Source organism: Dermacentor andersoni, chromosome 1, assembly GCF_023375885.2.
Source record: "Dermacentor andersoni chromosome 1, qqDerAnde1_hic_scaffold, whole genome shotgun sequence".
In the NCBI taxonomy this organism is placed as follows: Eukaryota; Metazoa; Arthropoda; class Arachnida; order Ixodida; family Ixodidae; genus Dermacentor; species Dermacentor andersoni.
In genome coordinates, this window is record NC_092814.1 from 137,561,290 (window position 1) to 137,579,732 (window position 18,443).

The window sequence follows — 18,443 nt, forward strand, 5'->3', positions numbered from 1 at the left end:
ATACAAATAGCATCAGGAAGGGAATTTTTTTTTTCGAGGAATCGCATTCCTCATGGCTACAGCTACTCAGCCCGTGCAGTCGCTAGAATCATGTCAGTTCATCCTCTGTGTCTACTCGAACATCCAAAGACTACATTACGAAGTTACACCTATATAAGCTGCTTTGTTTTTAAAAACATGCAGTATTATTGTGAAGCAGTGCAAACCAGCTTGTTCAGAAACATACTTTTCGCAAATAAATTGGCTTGTTGGGCAAAAAAGAATCTGACAGCGGGTGGATCTTAACAGGATAGTTTATCCACGACAGCATCCTTAATTACCAGGAGTCAAATTACAAAAACTTGTTAGACAGGCATAAACAAAATACACGAAGGAAGGACAAAATATCGGTTCCCTAACGTACATTGGGGAAACAGGAAGCTGGTGTTGACCAAGGAAGAGAGACAAATATGGCCTTTTGAAGCTCAGGTGTAGTCTTGCAACCAACAGCCTTCTTATGCCCTTTAATCGTATATGGTGTCATGCCTGAGCGGGAGGAGATGATCCGCATGTTCCATTCTGGCCTTTACACTTGCGTGCATTCGACTTGGCCGCAGTGGTGGCAGCGAAGCCTGAAAATACGTCTTTCTTATCGCCGCAGGATGTATATATCGCTTCCGCATATATATATATATATATATATATATATATATATATATATGCTGCTTATCTGCTGCCATATTTGTCTACGGTTCGTTTAGTTCTCTGTCCAAATATGTCTACTCGCTTCGAAGAGAGGGGGAAAGAAATGAAAGGATTAAAGCCTAAAATAAAATGTAATCTAAGGAAGAAATTGAGGGAAGTCAAGGAAAGTTTTGAGCTCTTGAGTTAGCAGTTTGAAGAAAGAAAAGTGAAACACAATAAAAGCGGTCTAAAAAGATAACCTAACATTAAAAGATGAATGTGGTAAGACTGTGAAACAGCTTACAGATAATTAAATAAGAATCACAAATAAAGAGAAATGCTCTAGGAATCGCAATGTGGAAATCAAGGGAATTGACAAGGAGATGAATGAAAGTCTGCATGAAATACTGATTCAAGTGGGTAGCGCTCTGAATCAGCCAGTAACAGCAAGCGACATTGATGTTTTCTATAGAATTAAAACCAGGAATGATTCTTCATGTTCAAACATCATAGTGCAATTTAAGAGCCGCTGAAAGAGTGATGTTCTTCTGCTCAGTGCACGGAACACTAAGCTCACGACGAGTGACATCGGTCACTCAACAAATTAGCCAGTATTTGTTAACAACCATATCTGCCCTACTCTCAAGAAGTTGCTTGCTATGGCATTCAGGAATAAAGAAGGCATGCGAATGGAAATTCGTGTGGGCAAGGGACGGAAAGATTTTTGCTTGAAAGGATTAACAGTCCAGAGTACTTCGCGTAACACTGAAAGTGACATTGCAAAAATAGTTTGAGTGAATAGCCTCACGCATTTGACCATCACTCCTACCCATAATGGCATTGCAACCCGAAGATGTTAACAGTCTCGCACCCTCCGAAAACGTTGTTGGACTAACGTGCTTCTATCTAAACATGAGATCTGCCTACCATGAGCGCAAGCCCTGTACTTGCCAAACTTGTTTGACCAATTTGTTTTTAATTCGGCATAGTTATGCTCACTTAAATGTGGCTGAATTTGAACTGCGATGCCAAAGAGAATGATAATTACCACATTTTCCATCGAAACCACCAGGATAAACGTGGGGGAGAAGTGCTACTAAATATCAAAAAGTGCATAATTTCTGACCTACTTCCTGAATTTTCTTTTATAACACACGATGCAGCGTACCTTGCTATTGTGTCACAGACATATATTGTAGCTCTAATGCACCGTCCTACAGAATCAATTGTCGATACATTCATTTGATATTTCGAGGGTTTATCGAACTATGCGAGTGAAAATGACCTGGTGCTACTCCTGGGTGGTGATGTTAACTGAGACATGTTGAAAATACTCAATTACTCAAATGCTCAGCACAAGTTACACAGAATGCTATCTTCATACTGTTCGACTAATGTGATAAGAGATTCCACTCGAGTGACAAGGACAATGAAACATTAATTGACCTATTTATTACAAACCTACCAGAGCACAAAGTTGTTGTTGGCGTATTGCCATCAAGCACTAGCGATCACTTACCTTTCTTTTTGTTGTTGTTGACAAAAGTGCTTAATCGAGACCGTACATCTCCACAAAGCAAATTCAAGATATTTGCGAAAAATAACATTGCAGAACTTTCGCAGCAACTTCATAAAGATACTTTGGGATGCCGTAAACATGTCTCACTCCTCTGATGATGCATATCAATAATTTTTGTGCCTATTTCTTGATGCATAGTCAGTCATTTTCATGTATCATACAAAGAAAAAGAAAAGAACGGAAGCCTTGGATAAATAAGGAGTCATTGTTATGATTAGCAAGAAAGTTAAGCTTTTCAATAGGTTCCTCTAAACGTGTAACGCTGCCCACTGAGACACATTTCGAACACATAGAAGCAAAGCTGATGCGTTATTATGGTATACAATGCGAAACTATCTCGACAAGATAGTGGAAGTTTGGGCTTGTTTGTTGATGATCTTCTGGTTGTATAGCGCAAAGGGAACGACCACAAAAAAAGGACAAGATGACACACTCAGCGCAAATGTGTGTCGTCCTGTCTTTTTTTTTTTTTTTTTTTTTGTTCCCACTCTCCTACACAACCCGAATGTCTCTACAGTTACTTCGACAGCGGGGTAAACAGAAATTGAACATAATGTGGAGGAAAGTTAATGAGCTACTAAATCGGGGATCTAAAAATCCAGAGATTCGTGAAGTAATGCTGAACAATCATGTTAAACAAAGAGCTCAATTATCTGAAGAATTTAATTATTACATTGTAAATCTAGTCACTATCTCATTCTCCGGAAGTCATAAATTAGTTCTGCAGAAATTGGACGAGGATACATATATATGGATCCCACAAGTGAGAGTGAAATATCTAACGTGTATAAATCTCTTAAGAACAGCTTAACGAGTGGTATTCAGATTATTCAAATCAGGCTAGTAAAGTATGTTCTTGTCATCATACTGCCACAGCTCATGCACATTAATAATTTTACTATCTCGACAGGTAATTTTCCAAACAAAATGCAAATAGTAAAAGTTATTATGTAATTCAAAGGGGGAGAAAACGAGCAACTTATTAAATTATTGGCAGATCTTAATACTGGCTGTGTTATCCAATGGTTTAGAAAAGATAATGTACGCTAGAGTAATTGGGTTTGCAAATAAGTACAATTTGATTAGCCCGAGCCAATTCAGATTCAGAAAAGGGAGATCGATGGAACTTGCCCTTGTAATGGGAAAGGCATCATTCTAAAAACCTTCGATGGAAAACGCCCGATAGCTGGTATATACATTGACTTCTCGAAGGCATTTGACCGTCTAAAACTTGAAGCACTTACTAAAACACTTGAATTATATGGAATTAAAGGCACACCGCTCTCGCTTGTGACAACCTACCTGCAACATAGAATGCAATGTTTTTTGAATACAGGGCAATTTATCTCCGTACAATTATTACCGTATTACCTCAGGTGTCCCCCAAGGGAGCATACTCGGACGGCTCCTATTTAACTTCTATACAAATCACATCACACAAATGAACTACGGCGCAGAGTGCATAACTTGCTCAGATGATACAACCATTTTTCTGCGCAGTCATTGTTATAAGACCCTTCAAAGTAAAATTAATTAATCTCTCCGTGATTTACACAAGTAGAGCATAATGAATTTACTTGGAATTAACATAGCTAAAACAAAACCTGTTATCGTCAATCACCTGCAGCACTCACCTTGAATCTTATCTTAGGGCATTCACGTATAGAAATTGTTGGCTAAGTCACATTGTTTTTTTTTTCAAAAGCATCTGTCTTGATGCATCCATGTTAACCATGTTGCTGTAAAGATAGCAAAGTCAGTCGGAATTCTGGCGAAATTAAAATTTCACATTCTGTCAGCTGTTTAACTTCATATTTACAAGCAACTATTTTTTTACATTTATGTTATTGCTGTCTAGTCTTGGGAACAACGATACTAAAGGAATACTGAAAAATTTTTAAAGTGGAGATAACGCGTGAGATCGATTTATGTGGGCACGCACATTGTCTGCAAGATATCAACCGCGAGTATAGCTTACAACATATTTAAAATCAATTTTAAAGTGCGTGCGCACAGCTAACCGCAAAACACAGCACCTCACGACATCGACATCAAAGAAGGATTGTAGAGGTTGTAAACAACCGAGAAAACGCCACGTCACGAATTTTCTTTGGCTGCCATGCTGCTTGCATGTGCTCTTCTCAGTTGTTGCTTGTAGTGGGACGCTATCCGTGTCCCTGCAACTGCAGAATTAAGCCGCAGTTTTTGTGGTGTTTAATACCAAGCAGGCCACGTCGTTCGACGCCGATTTGTCGTGTCTTGCGATTGAACGCGGCCGATGCAAGTGCCTTGAGGTTCGTCCTCAGTGTCGCCGGCCGCAGTATCCGAGTCGCTGATTTCTGGTGGGTCAAATCTAAAGTGATTGGTCACATATAATACGGCGGCAACTCCCGCCTCAGGAAATCGTCGCCGCTGGACGATGAAAGCGAGGACGACGATGAAGACGACGCCGAGGATGGTTGCGAGGACATCGCAAAGCACATGCAGGCGTGGCAAACGAACTATACTCCGTTCCATACATAGCAGTCAACGCTGTCGAGGCTAGAGAGGCTTCTTGCGGTGGCTTCGTTCGCACTTGGATATAGTTCGATGTTATTTTGACAGCAAGAGTGCGCAACTCTTCCTTATATGGGTTCAGTATTGAATGAAGCAAGTTTTAATTCTTAGAAACAAACACACTGTGGTACACGGCTGCTAATGCGTTCTTTTAGATCATTTTTATTTTTGTTGTTCTTTTCGGGTTTTTTTTATTTGCAACCCTTCGCTATAGGAGCCTCACGTGCAAGCTCGCGTGAGCGAACGCTGTTGGTGCGCAGCGAAGCATGGACGGAACTCGTAGAGTGATAACTTTTCTTGACAGAATTTATTGCGTAGCGTTCGCAGCGTTGACTACTATGTCTGGAATGGAGCAACACGACGCTTGCGCGCCAGCGTGCGCGCTGGCGTGCGCGTCAGAGCATCCGTCAGAGGTATTTGCGATCACGTGCCCAGCTGTGTTTACATTCCCTCTCTGGCTTATCTCGTTGCTCTCTGAAACCGAAACTTGGACTGGTCGTTACAAACTAGGCTCCACATAATTACCTCTCGTGCTCTGAAGTAAATGAGGTTTCGTGCCGTGATTACTGGGTCGTTAGCTACTTATTAAATCAGAAAAAACCAGATAGAAATTTTTTGTGTCAGTACAATGTTTAACGAACCGGAACCAGCCACACAGCCAAAAAGCTGCACACAGAAAACTCCCTATTTACGTATGAAATGAAATCTCGTGCCTGTGCATAACTTATATCAAATAACTCTAGCCAGAAAGTGTAAATACGATTCAGACGGACTCTGGCTACATGTTCATATTTGGCACCACTCACAAGGTCTTATAATTCACGCGGTGATGACATCTTGAAAATGCCCTTTTCAAGCCTAACCTTAACAAAACAAATGATTCGTGGCATGCTTCCCAAACGGTTAAATGAACTTTATCAATTTAGAAACAACGGTGTAGTGTGAAATCAAGACATTTATTGTGACGAATTTCTTTTGCGCGAGAACTACACACTATGTAAAATTCGATTCCAAATTTTCAAATTTTTTCATTGTCAAAATTGTATAAAGGAATGATTACTTGTCATGAATACGTGAGGTATTTATCATTATCGAATGTGTACAAATATTTTTCCATGAAGTATTTCCATGCTTTCACTGTATGCAATGTAGACGGGGGCTCGAAGGTTCTCAAGTGGATAGATCCACTTTTTTTCGAACCTTCGTTTTCCGCAAAAGAATAGACTTATGAAGGGAAAAAAGTTTTCATTTCATTCATTTGATTTGATTAATTACCATAGGTAAGAATACGAACCATATACCGATTAAATTACTTAAACTTCGCCGAAAAATATTCGCTGTTTGCTTCGTTTCTATTCTAGGACAGTGGTCATAGCTTAGCATCAAGTAACGTCTTTTCCGAGAAGAAACGTTTTACTCGAACAAGCGATGACGGATATCTCTTCTTTCAGTGCGTTCAGGACTCATGTGAAAAGCAATGTTAGAGGCTTTTATTCAGCGCATGAGTTGCTCGCTCTCGAGTGGCTCTAGATATTGACAATGTGCACCTACTTCTACACATGAAAAAGTTTTTTTTAATTATGAAGGCATACTGAAAGCTTATAACACTCCATTACAACGAAGGCGCCAAATAAAACAACGGACGAAGGAAGGAAACACGGGACAACCACGTAGGCTTACGTGGTTGTCTCGTGTCTCCTTCCTTCGTCCGTTGTTTTATTTGGCGCCTTCGTTGTAATCATGCATAACCAACTCGCCCACCAGCACGTGCTCAGTTATAACAGTCGCCGTCGCTAATCCCCTCACTGAATGCCTCTGTGTGGCATCTTTGTCTGCTAACCTCATTGTTTTCCGGTGCACACCAACGGAACTGTCTGCACATTACCTCCCATGTTTTCTTGTAGTTCAGGCTACAAGGACGACGATGACGAAGTGCTTAATTTGTGGAACACATCCTTTGTGCTATATTTTAGTTGCTTAGAGCTTCGTTTTGTATGGTTGCCTTTTACCCCATTTGGTATTTTGTTGTTTCTACATTTCAATCAATCCAGTGTGGCCAACCTCCCTTGTGGGTACGAGCCATGTTTTGGGGCAACAACAACAACAACAACACCCTGCCCATCTCTCTGCTTTTCTAGACTTTTCACTGCAGTTGTGAGGTCTGCCACACCACATCTCGTGGGGATGGATGTGCCGCCTCATGAGGATGACCAATACACGTGCTAGCGGGAAGAAGAGACTTGGCGTCACTGTCGTGGGTGCCTACCTATCTCCATCAAGTCGATTTGATTACAAAAGATTACGAGACATATTCTCATCATCTCCTCATCCGTCGATTATCGTGGGGGACTTTAACTCTCATGATACACGCTGCGGAAGTACGAAAATCGCGCGAGAGGCAGAAACTTGGTATCATTCACCTTTGACAACAAACTTATGGTTTTAAATGACGGCAGTCCTACAGCACCACATACAGCTGCTGTCTTGACTTGGCCTTTGTCCCACGAAGTCTCGTCAGGCGTACTAGATGGTTTACGCACATTAAAACGCACGGGAGTGACCATATTCCCACCTATGTCAAGATCAGAGAATTGTCCTCCTGCAAGTCATGTGATACAATCCAAAGAATGGACTGGCCCAAATTTCAAGCTGTCATGGAAGACCTATATGAAGGTAATTTATTGCTTAATTTAGAAGACACAATGAAGAGCACAGTTTAAGACAATACGTGTACTCTCATGTGGTCTGCGAAATTTATGAAATTTTATATAGAATTATAACGGCTTCGAGCAATCTCGCGACGTGCCCAACGTACATACCTACGGATGAAGCCAATGGACGGTCCACGGACTGCTAGACGCATACAAAAGAAAATGCAGCGTAGATTAGATAAGTTGGAGTCAGAACGCTGTGCTGCTTTTTGAAAATGGTAAGAACTCCGTAAGCCCTTATCACACTTATGAAGGACGGCACGAGGGCTCAGGAAATCACCCTTACAGTGGTTTTCATTCAAGGCTCTGGCGTTTTGCAACAGCAACCAGATATTTATGCCGCAGAAGACTTCTGTGCCAGAGAATCCTGGCAACTCGCAGTTACCAACAATTTATCACATTCCATCTGCGTCCCATCACCACGTGACGCCCGCATGAATCTAACATTTTCCCTCCATGAGCTCAAGGCGACGCTACCTTTGTGCAGGCGTACGCCATCGTCAGGACCTGGCGGAGTTTCTCACAGAGCCCGGTATTGTCAAGGTGAGTGGGCGTGGGGCGCTTTTCTAGATATGTGCGTTATATTCTGGAGAAATGGAAGGCACACTTCTCACAAGCTGGAAGAATAGTCGCGTTGTTCCGTTACTGAAGCGTTTCAAGTCACCGTTAGCTTTTTTTTTTTTTGTTTATCGTATCGCCGATTCCACTGGCGAGCTGTGTGGGCAAAGTGATGGCGAGGGTGATCCTCGGACGCTGGAGTGGCACCTGGAATACCACAATGTCTACTCAGATGCCATGGGAGGCTTCCGACGTGGCGGCTCATCGATTGATAATATTGTTTACCTGGCTACCTACGTTCAGCGCCAAAAAGGACGCAAGCGTCTCAGCGCTTTGTTTCTCGACGTCAAAGGGGCGTACGACACGTTACCAACGGAGACATCCTTACCGCTCTCGAAAAGGTAGGCCTCCACCGTTGAATATTTCGATTGATACACCGCTATTTCTCGATGCGATGTTTCTTTACGAGCACCGAGGACGCCCACACTTCTTTACATTGCAGCTACTGTGGCGTCTCCCAGGGTGGCGTACTGAGCCCTACGCTGTTTAACTTCACGCTAATTGTTCACTTTGATCACTTTCCAAGCACAGTTAAATTCTCAATGTACATGGATGACCTATGCACTTGGGCGTGTGGAGTGACGCGTCTACAGGTGCGCGCAAGGCTCCAAAAAGCTGCCACTCAGGCTACACTTTACCTTCGCAATCAAGACCTAGAAATTTCATCTGAGGAATGATCACTTGTGGCAATTATGCATAAGACCACGATGCACTACAGTGTATTAATCAATGGGCAGATGATACCGTCTGTTCAGTCATGCTTCTTAGGCGTCACCACTGACAGACATCTCATGGAGCCCCATGTATGGTACATGAAAAAATGGTTGACAGGCATCTGTCCCCTTTTAAAATTCTTCGACGGAAAGACCTGGGACGGCTTGCACGAACATTTAGTAACGCAAATAATAACTAATTTAAGAATGCGTTCTTAAATGTACCGTAGACAACTCCTAGTTCGCACTAGAACTCGTTCTAAATTGGTTATTATTTTCGTTATTTAATGTTCGTGCAAGCTGCCCTGGTGAATGTCCACAAGCACTATAGTGCAACTACTTTTTCTTCGCTTTTTGTGATACAGCTTGCCAACGTTAACCAACACAAGTAAACCAAGCCTAGGTGCTATACAAAGTGATAAGGCCCAGCCGCTCCGGATTTGTCTATGTCCTCCTCTAAATGCGTCAACGGCGGCAACTATTGCAATCACTATATACTAACGTTCTGTGGCTATGAAGGGAAAGCTACGGGCGCGTGGCTGCTGCACGTGTGTTACCGCGCCAAGTAGTCCGGCAGCGTTTGACAGTGCTTTTGGTTGCTCGGAACACGCTGAAACGACGCAGCTTCCACGTGCGACGGTTCCGCGTTTCCCCGGATGCGGAAGGAAAAAACCGCAAAATAAGTAATACTTTACGCTCAGTGGTGTGTTTTGTCCTATTTAGCTATTGTGAATAAAGTGTTTAGGTTTTGTCTTCCCCAGCCTAACCTCCCATGAATTAAAACGCGGGACACCTTTCAGAAGCGCTCTCACTTGGGCGCGCTTTGCGTCTGTAGCTTTCCCTTCACAGCCACAGAAAGCTGTCCGCGAGTATAGATTCACATCAAGACCCACATCGCAGGTGAAGCACTAAGGGCGTACGTAAGGTGCCGTTCCGGGACTCCTTGCCAACATCTAGCCTCTCTACCTGCGGAGAGATCACGTGCCTCGTTCTGCCGAACGGTATCCGCACATCGTGACGCTATACCATTTTGCTTCACCTCTGCGACGAGACCTTCAGCTGCTACTTGGTGCCTGATTCAGCCAAAGATCAACGTGACATACCCAGCGTCGGAAAAAAGCCGATATGTCATCGCCGGCTCTTAAACAGCTTACCTTACTCCTATTATGAGAAGTACCGTGATTGCACACACAAATACACCGACGTCTCCGTCCTGCCGAACTGATCTAGCGCAGCTGTCATCATTCCAGCAAAAGTCACCCCGATCAAGCTCAAAACGTCTCGCTTGACAACACCCATGGCCGCAGAACTCGCAGCGCTTTGAGTCGCACTACACTTTATTAATAACGATGCAGCACACAAATGATCTACTTTCAGCAACTCGAAGATGGCGCTGCAGTGTTTAATGGCAGCCTTACGGTGCCGTCCGCATGAACAGCTGGCGTTCGAAATTAGAGAGGTCATAGGCTACTTGACTGAGAAAGGACACGAAATAATTTTCAATGGCTACCAAGTTACTGTGGTGTTATTGGCAATGAACGCGTAGATCAAGCTGCTCGTTTAGCTCATGTAGATGGCCACCGCCTCTCAATCCCGCTGTATAGGACAGATGCTACAAGGATGCCCCGCCTACTCACACACCAGTGCACCACATTGGAGTGAAATGAACCACATTTTATGAACGCCCGACAATACTCCCTGGGCCCAACCTTAAGCCTGCGACTTCCACCAAGGCTTCCCCAAAGAGACGTGGCCATATTGTGCAGCCTAAGCTGGGCGTCGCGTTTACCAGTGCCTGCGGGTTCCGCATGGGATGGCCGAAACCACAGCATGTTGCGATTGGGGCGACGAGGAAACAATTAGTCAAGTTCTGTGCCAGTGCTCGCAGTACAGTGTGCATAGACACTGGCTTTCCGTCTTCCCCAACCAGTTGACGACAAGCCTTTGTCGGAAGAAAGAATTTTACAACATCGACGAGACTTAACATCGCATCACAAAGCTGTGCAAGCCTTCTACGCTTCTTGATATTGACCGGCCTGTGTGAACGTCTGTAATTGGAAAGCCTTTCCTGTTGTCTGTTCTTGTTCTTTTTTTTATCCATTTACTTGCCCTCTTTCACACCCCTATATCCGCCACCCCAGTGCAGGGTAGCAAACCGGAAACTCCATCTGGTTAGCATCCCTTCCTTTCCTTTCAACCTCTCTTCATCTCTCTCTCTCTCTCTCTCTGGCTGCAAACATTGGAGCTCAAGCCAATTTTCACTTACGTCCTTTCAACCATCTTCTACTATCTAGATACGTTCACAGCCCCCCAAATGACGTTCTGACGACTTCGAAACCATCCAGCTTCGCCTGCATTTTCAGCCACAACACAGTTTTAATGCGCAATGATCAAACGACATGCTGAACCTCGTGTGTAACGCGTGTGACTGGAGCTGATTGAGATCTAGAGTCTGTAGTATGTGAGCCGAGTATCCATAGCCATCGCTGATACGTCCGGGTGTTGCCGAAACGATGTACTTGGGATTTTTTTTTTCACCGGTCCTATGTGTTTCGATTGTTTTTTGCAAAGCTTAAGCAGTGAGGATAGCTGCGGCCAGAATTTCTAGTTGAAATTAGAACACACTAAATATTACTCCAAATCTCAATGTATTTGCAACCCTTCTCGGGCAGCCCATATAATTTGAACACTACCAAAAAATAAATAATAAATGCGCCATAATTATTCATATGTGCGTCTCCTGATGCTCCATGAATCTTGATCGCTTACAAACTAATCAATGTGGCTGTGAGAATCAGTTCACCAAAGTGGGCCTCCCTAACGTAGTAATTTATGAAGTGTCTGCTCCATACGGTCTAACTGAAAGATTGGATAACTAACACAACCACTGAAAAAACTGCTAGAACAAAAAACTACACGTGCTTTACGGAAGGCTTCATCTTTATATAATTGAATCATGTGTGATCCTTAATACCATTATTTTACGCAATCGTTCTTTGTGGAGAAAGTTAGTTACGGAGGGACACGGCCAGTTATCCTGGAGAAAGAAGCTTTTACCACTTTCTCCACGAACAGAGAGAAACAGACCGCTTTCTATGCATTCCGTGTTCGGCGAGTTACTTATACAGTTTTCAAAGCACAAATTGGAACACGTTCCTTGGGATCAACCTCACGATGGTGTGTAACATCCCTCATCTCATTAGCGGCCCATTTGAGCCGGCGCTCGTGCCGCATATTTACGGCTGAGGGAGCGAGGGCCCCACGCACGGCGCCACTCTAATCGGCCACCTCTTCCTGGGCCCTCCATTCTCGCACTCGTCCTGCGACCGAAACAAAGCAGGCGCCCCGCCGTGCATCCGCCGAGCATCCGCACCGTGTCCGATACACGTTCCTGTGCTCGCGGCCAGGGAAGCCACGGTGCGATTCCCACGTAGTCGTGTACCGCGCTGCCAGCGGCGGGGCCTGCATTAGCATGCGCGGTGCACTGAACAGTCGTGCACACTCTTCCTCTGCTCCAAAAATACACAGCGCAAGAGCCATTTCTGCCAAGGAAATGGCGGCGCCGAACAAGCACAGCGCCAATGTGTTTGTGGCTCGCGCGGCTTTCCCGGGACGTAAACTTACCGCGGCAAAACGAATCAGCGGGCCTCAATAGCAAGCTACGCCCATCGCATGCAGCTTGAAACGGGATGTAGGGCAATGCCCGGCGGTTCTCCGCTTTGCTTTCCCCCCCTCCGTGTCTGGTCTCGATAACCGGAGACAGGCGTGCCTGCTTAAAAATAGTGCTCTAGGAGGCCGAGTCCGGCGCCTTCTTCCCCGTACATTCCGTTTAATGAAGGTCTTCTTGCCTTTCGCACTTTCTCTTTCAACGTCCGCTCTCCGCGCTGCACGTGCTGTTCACGGCCAAAGCCCGCTGCCGGTCAAGGCAAAGCCGCCTTTCCTTTTTCTTTTCTTTTTTTCCGCGACAGACGAAGCTGCGATTCAGGCCAGGAAGGCCGGGACAACAGGGAAAAATGTCCGCGAATCAAAGAGCCCACCAAAAACAACACAAGCTTCACAGTCCATCCGTGCTGAGGCTCTCTTTGCAAACGAGGAGGAAAGAGAGAGGCGTATATAAAAGAAGGATCGGCGTCAGTTGGCTGCTGGAGATTCTCCGTGGTTTCTCAGGGACGAGCCATGAAAGTTCTGGTACGTCCTCGTGACCTTGAACATTTGCGTAGTTTTTCTTTTTCTTTCTCTCCCTGAGGGCGCTGGACCTATTATTCATCAATTAATTGTTCTTTGAAGTGTGTGGGTTATACAGCGTAATATTTATCGAAAACAGTGACTTGACGGAAAATGTCATGCCTAGCGGACGGAAGAAGCCCTTAGCCTTCCTGCCTGACCACTAAAGTGCTTCTTCCTTGCTAGCTGTGATTTTTACTCCGTGAAGCATTGCCATCGGCGCTGGAAGACAAAGCAAGAGTGCATTCCGAATAATGTTAAAGACGTTTACTCCCCCGACACAAAACATCATTTTGTGCGAGGTAAAACAGCAATCTCTGACACTGCTAGAAAACTTTATGTTGGAAATAACAATATAACCTTAATAATACCCCTAGTGTGCAGCTCTATCTTGTGACTGTTTTATGTATGTTGGTTTAGAGAAACGATGCCAGAAATTATGTTAGTTTCATGTTGTTAATAGTGGGCCATTACGCAACCTTTTAATGCGTTTCCCAAACCAATCTGACTACACCACCGTAGTTAGCGTTGGTACTGTGTAAGACTTTGTGGAAGCGACATCCTCGTGCTTCTCGCGCATACTGTCTCTTCTGCTGGCCAGCTTGCTCTGGCATCATGTCGCAGAGCTGGGAAATACCGGAGTTTGTTCTTTCTCGGCAAAGTAAAAATATAGAACCCACTTGTCTTGGCCCAGGTGCTTGCCTTGGCGTTCTCTTGCCTAGTCGCCACCGTTGTGGCGGGTGGTTTCTACCACTTCGGTGGTGGCTACGGAGGTGGCCACGGAGGTGGCCATGGTTACGGCCATGGTTACGGGCATGGAGGTCATGGAGGCCACGGCTTCGGATCCAGCGGCCTGTTTTTCGTGAAAGGACCTGGTGGATACGGCCACGGCTTCCACGGCCTCGAGGCTGTTAAGGGTCCCACGTACTTTGTCAGCACGGAACAATACGTTAAGAAGATTCACCCTGGGCTCGCCATCGTTGGCAAGCACCACCGCTAGCATCTTTGTATGACCCATATCGCGGTAAGTAATGCTTTAACGGCCCATTCACTTCAAGCCCAGGTAAAATATTCTAGTAATTGTGCAAGCGTTCCTTAATTCGAACTTCCTCCAGCTGACAGTACAGCTCTTCCTTAACTTTTTTTTCCCGTGAGTGCGACCTCGCGTGTAGAAGCCAGATGAAGATTACGCAGCAAACAACAAAAAGAGAAGGAACAAATGCTAGCGGGGACGTGCCTATGTAGCATTTATATGCTCTTTAACAAGGTAGCGCTGCCTGCACCAGCCCGGGGCTTCACTGCTTAATGCTTACCTTAAATAATGCCTGCACTTGGGGACTTGAGCCTATTTCATATATTCCATCGAAGTGCGTGAATAAAAACGTAACGACGCTGTTACTTTGTTCCCCGTACTTTTTTCTACAAGGAATACAATATGGAAAAGCTCAGGAAAATGTTTCGAAGCTGCAGGAATCTGAAACAAAAGGTCACCTTATCACACATATTTATTTTTTTATTCATTTACTAATCTTTTATACAGGGTGTTCAAAATTAAGCTTCATGGCTTTCTTAAAATTACGCACGGGGAGGCACGCGAAGCCTACATGTGTAAGTAAGCTAGGTGGCCAGGGGGACACAAAGTGAGAGGACAATTATCGCTGTCAGCAGCCCAATTAACTAAAACTGAACAATTGACTATTGGCTGACTGTAGTAAGTGGGTATGTTCGTATTGAAAAGTAAGAGGCAGTCGTGTTTCTAGACAGTGTCAGTTGGAAGAATTCTTTTAGCGTTTCCGTGCTTCGAGATATCGGACTCCAAATTTTAATTGTCGTTCGCATGATTACGCATCAAGAGAGTTAGGATCGGCGCAAAGCTCCTCCCTGGTGTGACGCGGTTGTTACATGCAGCGTTTAGTCTGACAACGGGGCGGAGGTATTGGCAAAGATGATAGCTGTCCCCCTTCCCCTCTCGGCTAGCGAAATAAAACATTGAAGAATCCCGAAGCGCTGTGGTAACACGCGATCACGCAGCCTGTAACGATGGCGGCAGCTGCCGAAATAATGGCGCTAGCGGAGAAGCCTGAGAGCAGTGCGCGCACGTGCGCACTAGACGAGCGGGCATAGTCCTCGCCTGGGCTACAAAAATAAAGTGACTGCTGATTTCGAAGTACCGTAATTTTTATTGAAATTAGGAGCAACACGGTACACGGCACACCGCACTGTCATGTCTTGATTTCGCCAGCCATAGAGAAGGGGAACAGTTATCATCTTTGCCAACGCCTCCGCCCCATTGTCAGACTAGACGCCGCACGCAACAGCCACGTCACAAAAAGATTAAGTTATGGGGCTTTACGTACCAAAACCACTTTCTGATTATGAGGCACGCCGTAGTGGAGGACTCCGGAAATTTCAACCACCTCGGGTTCTTTAACGTGCACCTAAATCTAAGTACACGGGTGTTTTCGCATTTCGCCCCCATCGAAATGCGTCCGCCATGGCCGGGATTCGATCTCGTGACCTCGTTCTCAGCAGCCCAACACCATAGCCACTGAGCAACCACGGCGGGTGACAGCCACGTCACATCAGGGAGGAGCTCTGAGCCTATCCTCAGTCTCTTGCATGCGTAATCATGCGAACGACAATTAAAGTTTGGAGTCGGATATCTCGGAGCACAGATACGCTAGAATAAGTCTTCCAACTGATACTGTGTAGAAACACAACTGCCTCTAGCTTTTCGATACAAACACACTCACTTACTGCAGTCAACAAAAAATAATTATTCAATATTAGTTAATTGGGCTGGTGACAGCGATAATTATCATCTCGCTTAGTGTCCCCCTGGACACATAACTTATTTACATAGGTGGTCTTCGCTTGCCTCCGAGTGCCTAATTTTAGGAAAACCAAAAAGCTTAATTTTGAACACCCGGTGTAATGCATATTATATCCTACTGAAAACCGTAGTGCATTTAGTGTCACCTATTTTTATTTATCTTTTTCAATATTTAAAGTTAATGCTAGTATGCTTGCCAGAAAGCATAATAGCACATTTCATAGTGTTCCGATCCTTCGGTAGTGAGCACGGCAGTGTCATATATACCCGCGACGGTGGCTTAGCGGCTATGGTGTTGCGCTGCTAAGCACGAGAGAGCGGTATCGAATCCCGGCCGCGGCGGCCGCATTTCGATGGGAGCGACATGCAAAAACACCCGTGTCCCGTGCATTGGGGGCGCGCTAAAGATCCCCTCGTGGTCAAGATTAATCCGGAGGCCCCCACTACGGCGTGCCTCATAATTCAATAGTGGTTTTAGCACGGAAAACCTCAGAATTAAATTCAAGTGTCATATATAGTGGACATGGCCGCTATTGCCGGAATACTATTACACTCAGTGCCGAGGTGTTAGTTTCCACATATTACTTCAACCGTGGCAAACACTAAGAAATGCTTAAAGACATATTTCTGCATCAGTGCTTTTTTTCCTCTACTACGAAGGGCTCTGTGACTGCAGATGGTGAAGCCATTATTAAAATATGCGTGATTATAAATTCAGCAAATATTTGCGATTGCTAAACCTTTCCTTTCTTGCATAACTTTTCTTTATTTTGCGTCCAAAGGCGTGCCTAAAATTCGTGCATTTCATATTTAGAGTTAACGTGAGAGTGAATTTTTCAATTTCTCAAGGTTAATCGCTGTGAAGCTAACCTCTTTTGCTTATCCATTATTTGCTGCGTATTCGGTACATTTTAGTGGCACACTTCATTTCAGCGCACACACTACATTCATCGCTGGCGCAGAGGTGTTTATTTGGTAGAGGCAGCAGAGCTTGCGGCAGTACAATATGTCGAACTATCAAACTTCGCCAATTGACCACATCGGTTCTTTTGCAACAGGGACCCCAATGCTCGAAGTATCATTCTGCTATCGACAGCAGACGTGATTAAGTTCTACCGGAAGGCGGCGTTGCTTTTATATTATCTTAGTTTCAAACACATCTTTTGGAACATATTTGAGAGGTGGGCATGTTGCATTGTGGCATCTGACCGATGTAGTTAACAGCTTTGGATAATATAAGACTCAGCGGCTCCACATCCTAAATAACCTATTTTTTGCAAATAATCTTGCACATCTATACGGTTTGCAGCGTATAAAAATTAATGATTGGACGAATAAACAAGCAGTTCTATATGGTCAAGTTAAGCTAAAATCTTCAAGGCCATATGCGTTTGAATGAGCGAGAGTGACGACTACTTTCTTGCTAAAATATTTTCTGCGTGCATATATTCTTTGCGGTTCAAGAACGCCCGAATGTCCCTAGCGTAGGCTATTTCAGACGCCCTTATAATGTAAGTCGCTACCTGCAGCGTCAAAACGGGCGTTGCGAAGTTGAAAGAAGGCGGTTGACGCCACGTTCTAATCAAGACAGTTCCTACCTTAATTCAGGCTAGACATTAGTCTTGCACCTTTTTTTATCTGAATCCACGCGGCTTCATGCAAAGAGGTGGCTGCGATTGCCTCGCCAAAAGCCTTCCTCCGTTTTCGAATAGACTATGCTTGTGAGTGGCGAGTCTCTCGAGCTATCCTTGCGGTCCCCCTCGTTACTCGCGAAGACGATCGGAATGTTCGCCGACTACGGCTAGAGAAACACTGGGCTGGACGAAACGTACCTCAAGTCGACTTCTCTGCCTTATCTTAAGCGACTAACCTGTTTCTCGCTTTTTATTGCCTTTGAAGAGCATTCCCATGCGACCCCTGTCGTGTATCCTATTTTTCTTTGCCTTTCTGTTTCAGATCTTGAAAGTCAGCGTGCCGGTATCACCCCCTGAGTGAATCTTCTTGAGAGTATGGACCGCATGGGCAGAAGACTGAGGTTGCATTAACTTGTTTGTTTGTATTTTTATCCTAACACATAAACCAAATCTCTGCGGACTCAGTCGTCGTCAGCACCAGTTCTCACTTAATCACTGTTTCATGTTCATTGTATGTCACATTTTTGAATGATTTTACGTTGTTGTAAATAGTTTCTGCATTAAAAAAAAGAAAATCCTGTTATAACAACCATTCTCGTGTTTCGTGAACCTACGAAAGAATGCGTCGCCGTAAGCCTCGAAAGAAAAAGCAAAGTAAAATAAAGAAAGAATGAAAAATTAAAAGGAAAACGTGTCTGTCTGAGGTCGCGACAAGAAGAACCAAGAGTGGTAATGATAAGCTTCGCGTCCTGCTTCAGAGATTTATAAACATCGAGCCAACGTTTTTTAGCTTTGTTCGCGTTGGGATTAGACAAAATATATCTATTCTAAGTTTTATTGCCCTTCTTGGCGGAAGAATATTGTAGTAATATTCACATGCAAATTATGTCAACAAATTCTGTTTAGTTTTTT

The 18,443-nt window shown here is 44.4% G+C and overlaps 1 protein-coding gene across 1 annotated transcript; it reads left to right on the top strand.

The window, feature by feature from the left end:
• Positions 1–12,863: 12,863 nt before the first annotated feature.
• Positions 12,864–18,123, top strand: LOC129380599 (uncharacterized). Its single transcript, XM_055062086.2, has 3 exons — positions 12,864–13,028; positions 13,759–14,088; positions 17,854–18,123. Exons 1-2 carry the CDS (start codon positions 13,017–13,019, stop codon positions 14,062–14,064), a joined length of 318 nt encoding a protein of 105 aa, XP_054918061.1. The 5' UTR covers positions 12,864–13,016; the 3' UTR covers positions 14,065–14,088; positions 17,854–18,123.
• The last annotated feature ends 320 nt before the right edge of the window (positions 18,124–18,443 follow it).